This window comes from Calonectris borealis, chromosome 8 (genome assembly GCF_964195595.1).
Source record: "Calonectris borealis chromosome 8, bCalBor7.hap1.2, whole genome shotgun sequence".
Taxonomy (NCBI): Eukaryota; Metazoa; Chordata; class Aves; order Procellariiformes; family Procellariidae; genus Calonectris; species Calonectris borealis.
This window is the reverse complement of record NC_134319.1, coordinates 8,340,344-8,348,309: the sequence shown is the minus strand read 5'-3', so window position 1 is coordinate 8,348,309 and position 7,966 is coordinate 8,340,344. Positions and strand designations below refer to the sequence as shown.

Genomic DNA, 7,966 nt, shown 5'->3' with positions numbered 1-7,966 from the left:
ACTTCTGTGACTATCACCTATTATACTAGTTTTCCTCACTTACCGTTTCATTAGTGCTGTTGAGCACGTTTGTGGTAGACTTTCATAAGATATTCGGAGAACACTGAAGGATAGAGCCAAACACCTCTGAAGTTTCAAACATGCATAGCTTCTCTGTAGTCTTCGCAAGAGGTGAAGAAGCCAGAAAAAGCGATTGAAAATGAAGCCCAGTAGAAGTTCATAAAGAACCTCAAATACTGTGAGTTGAGGTTCTACATATGATAGAGCTATAACTATATTCTGCTTCTGGAAGAATGTTTTTGTCCTTACAGATGTGCAGCGTAGCACTTACATCGTGCTTCCCAGAAATTGCTGTGCATGGAGTGCTTGTCCATGCATCTACTCCCCGGTCCTGGGTGTTTCCTCTGGGCTTTGGGGAGTGCTGAGCTGTATGTATGCTAATTGTAGTTCTCCTCCTCGAACTTCCTGTCCGCAGAGTACCTGCAGGAAGAGTAAGAGACCATGTGAAGTGTGTGATATGATGCCTTTGCTCCTATCTTGTGTGTGGTTATTGGACGTGTAGTTCTGAGTGGTTTCCTCCACTGATACCTTAGTAGTTATTGATGTTGAAATGGTTGTGACTTGTTTTGGTGTCTCCTTTTTTTCCCCGCTCATCCCTTTTGTCCTTGAAATCAAAGGCAAAACTGTCGAGTCCATACTTCACTGGAACAGACGACGTATTTATCTGAAACTCTCCAAAAAAAAATGCAATTTGGTCCATCATTATGCTGTTTTGCTTTTTGAAAAAGTTGTTAGGAGTGGTGACCTTATCACTGGGCCAGGTTTGAGGATATGGTGGTGTGCTGTGGACCTGTCACAGCTGGCTGTGTAACTTCAGCAGTTTCTTCTGGTTTGATTTTTCCCTTCTGTAAAACTTGGAATAAAAGTCACAGGTTTTATCTTTCTATTTTTTGTCACTGTGTTGGTACAGCAGCAGTCCCTGCCCTTACTACCCATTTGTACAGCATCTAGCCCAACTTGGTGCTGGTATCAGTTATCTCCTTCAGGCACTGCTGTGATAACAAGTAATATTGCCAATAAACTCTGCATTCATTTCACTGCAGGTTGGGGACAGAATATTTTGTTTTAGCACATTCACGCAAAAGCCTGTAATGGACTAGATCAGGATAAATTTAGCTATTAAAGAAAACAATTTTCTCCTTTATTTGAACTGAAGCTTGCCTCTTAAAATGAATGCATGTTGTCTTCTCCATCTGGATCATTTGTGTGCTCTGTACAATTATTGTGGCACCCATAAATGTGAACTTCCTGAACACGTTTGAACGCCATTTCAACCTGAGTGCAGCGCGCGCTGAAACCAAGATTTTGTAAGACAACTGATATCCCTGCCATGGGAGCCAGAGACTGCTATTTTTCTGACCTGAGACTTTCAGCTATATCTGTATTAAAAGACTGAATATGACTTTTATTTGAAGGAAGGTAAAGATGGAGCATGTAGAAGTGCATATGAGTGGGGAACATGTCAAAATATGGAGGGTTAGATAAGGATTTGTTTCTGGGGTATTGGGTTTGCCTCCAGGCAGATTTACTCAAAAGCTTCATTTTCCTCTTTTATTTCATGTTTGTGATGTATTTATTAGGTAAATAATAGCAAAGTCTAGTTGTGCAGTACATAAGCTTTAATAAAAATGTAATTGACAGTGAAATTTGACAGTTCTGTTACAAAGAAGAAAATCTGTTCTGGAGCTGCACGCAGAGCATCGTTTGCCTCTCCTAAGGTCACTTAGAAAGAAGCCCACATAACGTGTACGTGAGGTTCAGGTGCACCTACTCCTTGCTCTGGCTGGAGCTATGGTTTTGAACCCATGAATACTTAAAATCACTGCTTTGTTTTTTTAACACTCCCGTGGGAAGAAGACGTGATCTGTCCCAACGATTTTTATGATCCGGTGCCTCATTCTGCAAAAATGTAGAGATGTGCTTAATCCCCCAGAAGTGAGCAGCAATGGCTGCAGCTGAAGGCAGGATGGGGGCATGCAGGTGCTGGTCCAGGGCTGAGGGACCTGGTCTTGGCTGTATTTGTGTGTTCCACTCCATACCTATGGTCTGCCCTTCTGGCTTCGGCATGGCTATTCGCTGTGGGTGGATCAGTCAGACAGCTCCTGTAAGCTGGGGTTTTCTCACCTGCAGAAAAGTTCTGGTGGGACAGACTTGTGCTGTGCTGACTTCCATTCAGAAGAGCGGATATGCTGGGAGTTAAAGCCTGTTTCTCATTATAGAAGGAAAAACCTTTGTGAATCTCCATTTATTTTCTTTGAGAGGTTTTGTTTGTTTCTCCTTTTGTCATCGTTGTTCAGGAGATGGCTGTGGGACCTCTGCCATGGCACCATTTGTTTTCACTTGTAAAAGCAAACAACTTGCAATGCTAATTAAAGAGCTTTTTTAGATAAAGTAAGAGCTTTGCATTATTTAACTAAATTCTTTTTTATGGGAGAATGTTCTGAGTTTGTTCATTAATGAACACTTAGAAATAATATAAAATTAGACCTCATGAATTCTTCATGAGGTGTAATTTACCATGATCATTTTCCTTGGCATTTAGGTGCTGTGAACAGTTCATTATTCATAGACAACTTCTTTGACTTCTGAGTCCTCAAAATGGATATGTCTGCACAAATTCTCCAGTTTTAGAATTTTTTTCAGATTCTGATTTTAGGAAAAGATCTCTTGTGGTGTGTTTAAAAACACTTCTCTTTAGTGCCTATAAATAACACTTATTCTTAAGATTCTTAGTTGTTACTGTTTTTTTTCCATACATATCAAATAAATTTCTGTTTATTGTGGAATATGGGCAGTGGAGTATATGTAATTCAGAGAAGAATGGGTGCTAATTATTTGCTGAATACAAGCTCCTTTCAGTGTACATATGTGACGGTTTTTCAGTTCAACATGCAGACCTTCTTTTAGACTGCTGAGAACAAATTTTGTAAATATAAAGCATGTATATTTACATTTATTGAGCCATTGGCTATTGCTTATGCATGCAATAGGAAGATAAGACTGTCTTAATCAGTCTGTGGGTAGTTTTCTAAATGATTCATTAACTGTGCTTTGTAATGGTAGATGGATGTCACATATTTACTGTAATGACTGAAGATTAATGTCAGTTACTCTAGCTTGTTCAAGCATTGTAATAGTTGTGTTTATACATACAGGTATTCTTTACATTATTGTTGGAGCTAATATTTCAGCAGGAATAAATTGAAATTAATTGAATTAATTCTAAAAAAATATATGAAGACATGACAGAGAAGTATTTCTGAAACATTATCTGTAATACAGAAATTGCTATAATGGCTATTTGCCACTGATATTTTGTAGAAGGGGTTATACCGAGCCTTTTGGTAAGCAGTGTTTTGCAAAACACTGGCAAAGCTTATGCTGTCTTCCCTAGCAGCAAGGCATTTCTTTGTGAAATCTGTCAAACTAAAATACCTCGTACTTTGCTGATATATTACCATACTGAGAAAAGTAGTACACCAAGAAGTCATTTTTAAAAGCAGCAGTCTGATGAAATACATCCAGAATTTGAAATATGGGTTGCCTTTAAGTTACAAAATTGCAGTCTTTAAATTCTGTCACAGATAGTATTTTTTCAGTGCTATAAAGATAGAATATTCAAATTATTGGTGGCTAAATTATCAATGTCTATCAACAGTAACTGCAATTTACTCTTTTTCAAAGATACTGTTAGAACATGGTGTTGCAGTATTGGGAGTCTGGCAAGTTGTTGCCAAAAAAAAAAAAAAAGAAAAAACCTACCAAAATAAAATGCCTCTTCCTACCAGTAGCATGTGAATGTCATCACACATGACGTTTGCACTGTAATATTTCAAGACCAGTAGTAGCTGCCAAAACTGGGTCAGAGAAGGTCTACAAAAGCATAGAGATGTTGCTAATTTTAAGTGGCATGTATAGAGGTGTAATTCTAATCTTCAAGGGATAAGAGTATATTTTATTTTAAAAAAATTAATGTTGGGGTTAAGTCACTATTGGATTTTCCACATTTATTTTGCCCGTATTCAAATAAGCCCTTGATGAGTTAGACAGACTTACAGCCTCCTTTAACGTCTTTGTAGAAATGAATTACAGCCCAATACTTTCTTGTGTTTAAAAAAGTTACTATCAGTAATTAAAACATAATGAAAGTTAACTGTGTGCCCAGGAAACTAGAGTATCCATTTCAAAAATGTTCATATTGTGATACAGGTATTGAATTAAAAATCTAAATCTTAGTGTTGTGGATAGAAAAAAAACAGCAAATGGCATGTTGAAATCTATTCTTCAGATAAATAATGTTACTCTTATGTAATGTGCTGACTGACATGGGGTCATCAGCTACTTAATATTAAAAACAGTCACTGACAATAAATGTCCCAGTGCATGCACACTGTACTCTTAGTAGTGGATTTGAGCTTCAGACATGCAGGAGAGAGGACAGTGTTTGGAAAGAAGAGCTAGGACTTACCTTTTTCTTACCATTAATAATTTAAGTCTTTACTAATAGTGTGAATCAGTTTGTACATCTAACATAAGTATTATTCCTTTGTGCCCGTAAGATCTTTGAATGCAAGCCCTGGTACGTAACTGCTTTTGCACAGAAATCACTCTGTAAATGGAGACTTAAAATTATGCAGTAAAAAAATTACATCTTAAATACTTTATCAGAAATGTTTTTGGTAATTCTTCAGCATTTCTCTCTATCCATTATCTCATTTTTTTGACATATATAGCAAATCGATTTTCAGTAACCTACAATTTTGCAATAATTTGAAGGGCAAATAAGTGCCTTGATTTTCCTTTCTACTATTGAAAAGTCAGGAAAACCTAATTGGAGTTGAGTGAGAGTAACTAGAAGAAAACCTGGCACGTGGTGCAACATTAGTTTATGCCAAGATATTTTTAAGTATTATATGAGGAAATCTACTTGTTTGAGAACAGATTTTTGCAGAGCAGCTTACTCTTAATGTTCTGAATGTGTTAAATATTTGAGTTGAGTTCTGTTTATTTGCCTGGTGTGGAAGGTAAGCATGCTGAAAATGTAACTAAAAAGAGGTTGCAAAATGCGTAAGTAGGACAGCAGCCAGGTTTGAATTTTGTTTTCTTTCACAGATTTGAAAAGATCCAGGGTTATTGTTTATCGTGAGGAACTATAGCTAGGTTTTGTCTGTTGCTAAGAATAGATGATGTACCTTCCTCAGTGCATTGTGCTGAAGTCCTGCTTCTGCTGTAACCGAAACCCGTGGTGTGGTATTCCTGCTGGCTTTAGAAGGGCAGGATCAGTCCCTAAAATTGCAGATTACCTTGTGGGTGTTTTATGTTGCGAAGGATATGGTCAGATGATTTAACTGTACATGGAAAGCTGCAGTTAACCATATCAGCTGCTCCACTCATCTTCTGACTATGTCTTATTGTCAGAACTGGAATTTTTTTTCCCCAATTTCCATCAAGTTGATGCAGATACAGTGTATCTGAGCACACTGTGCTCAGCTGAAGCGCGTTAGCCTTGGGGTGCAAAACCCCGCGGCAGGCTGTTAGCGAAGCTTGGAGTTGGCGTCGGTGTCTGCTGTGGGGTCACGGAGGTGCGGAGATCAAAGGATGGAATCCCGAGCTGAACGGATTTAGCAGCATCTGAAGCATTTAGTAGTACATGTGAGTAAATACATGTATGAAGTCAGATTGAAAAGGGGAAGTATGGCTGATACCGGGTAAAAGGGAAAGTCTTGGAGGAACTGTATGGGGCTGGTACAGCTTGACAGAGATGTCAGCAGTGCTTGGTTGCCACATGGCTGGTAAAATTGGCAGGGGGATTCTGGTTTGGATGTGCCGATTCCTTTCAAGAAGTTACTGGTTTTGTGGAGTTTATTTTCAAAATGATTCTGCTGCGTGGTTTAAGGCCTTTCTGTTAGGCATGATGTGGCAAGGTTTCTTTTTATTTAAAAACTGTTAAACCAGGTAAGCTATTCCTGGGCTTGATAATAAAAAATAATGGTAATTCAAAACTTATTTCCATTGATTAAAAAGAGGGCTATTTCCTAAATGAGGCATTAAACTAACGCTGAAGCATTTCAATTAAAAAAAAAAAAAAAGATAAAAATAGAATTGACCAGAATATAACCTATTTAGAGTCTGAGCCACCCTCATGCAGTTAATTTTAGAATAGACACCCCCCTTCTGGTGTGTCCCCCCCATCCTCCTGAATTACAGACCTAATTTGTCACAACATGTACCTCCCTGGATTTAAAAAAGAAAGCAAATTAAGTCTTGAGTAATTATAATAATTACAGGATCGGTTGAACACAAGGTTCAGAGTGTGTGGTGTCTTAGCCCTCAGTTCTCCCCGCGTTTGTCCCCGTCCCTGGGCAGCGGCGTCTCCTGCCTGGGGCAGCAGTTTGCATCTGACTGAGTCTTTGATGGAGGGAGGCTGAGTCCGTCCGAGGGATGCTCTTCGGTAAGAGATACCAGTGAAGCTGCACATCGCAAACTTCGCAGTAGACAGCAAAAGGCAACATTTGCATTGCTTTAATTTGTCCAGATTTGAGACTAAGGTGATGTTCTTCCCTTGTCAGCACTGGTGACAGTGAAGATGGGCTGGAAGCTGTAGTGGTGGCAAATACCTATATAGAAGAGGCTTGAAATACCCAGGTTTTTCTGCTTTCTTTGTCTGCCTGTGCACTTTTTGGATGAAAACTTGCATTCTTCAGTCCTCAGCCTGCAGATAAACATGCAGGCGGCTCCACTCACGTGACCGGTGGCGCTGGCGACAATGGGGCTGCTGTCCTGCACGCACTTTGCTAGGCTGGATCCTTACTTGTCATTTTTTGGAAAGATCTATTTGAGGTTCTTCCGTGAAAATTGGAGTTTCGCATTTCAAGATAGAGGCGCTTGTTAAAATTCCAGCCTGCACCTGTGCCTGATAAGCCTTTCTCTGATTAAACCATCTTGATTCCAGTAAATATCTGAAGACCTTTGTATCTCTGAAGATTGCAAATCCAGGGCTTTATTATTTAAAGAGGTGTCAGTTCGTTAGTGAAAAATATAACTGGAGAATATAGGTCATCACTGGAACCAGTAAATGGTATGTCTTGGGACACTGAGTTTATTAATTGAAGGCAATCCGAATGACAACACTTTGCAGATTGACTGTGCCTGGTTAATGTTGTTGTCATTGCACTCTGTGATACAGTTATTAAATAGGTAAAATATTTTACCTTTTCATATAAAGCCATACACTTACTTCATCTGATTTAATGGAACTGTAATTTTAATTATGATTATTACCCTAAATTATAATTAAATTTATGTGGTTTAAATTTACATTTGTGAAAATGGCTGTGTGATGAAAGCAAAAATCAGCTTTGCATTAACAAAAAAGGAGGTTTTTTAACTGCATCTTAGTATATGCTCACAGCCAAAGACTAGCATGACCTACTTTGCAACAATAACAGAGGAATCAAGCTGAGTTTTTTTTGTTGAAGTATCTAAATTGGCCATGAATGCTACCTACTCATTCGTTTGTAAGTATCTTTAAAAATAGCTATTGTATCTATGAAACTTAAGGGTTTTTTTTCCCCTTCTTCTCTTATTTTGATGTAGATAATTAGCACCATGGAGCCTCAGGTGTCGAATGGCCCTACTTCCAATACAACCAATGGACCCTCCAGCAACAGTAGAAACTGCCCTTCCCCCATGCAGACAGGGGCTGCTACAGATGACAGCAAAACCAACCTCATAGTCAACTATTTACCCCAGAACATGACCCAGGAGGAGTTCAGGAGTCTCTTTGGGAGCATTGGTGAAATTGAATCCTGCAAGCTCGTGAGAGACAAAATTACAGGTAAGCACTTCATGTTGTTGACTTTACGTGCATCAGGGTCAGTTTACCTTTGGGGTCAGCAAAACCTCA

General features: G+C 38.8%; 1 protein-coding gene across 1 annotated transcript in view; it reads left to right on the top strand.

Annotated features, from left to right (window-relative positions):
* The first annotated feature begins 7,650 nt into the window (after positions 1–7,650).
* Positions 7,651–7,966, top strand: part of ELAVL4 (ELAV like RNA binding protein 4) — a 40,987-nt gene continuing 40,671 nt past the window's right edge. The window contains 1 exon segment of the mRNA XM_075155800.1: positions 7,651–7,897. Coding sequence (XP_075011901.1) covers positions 7,651–7,897 — 247 coding nt within the window.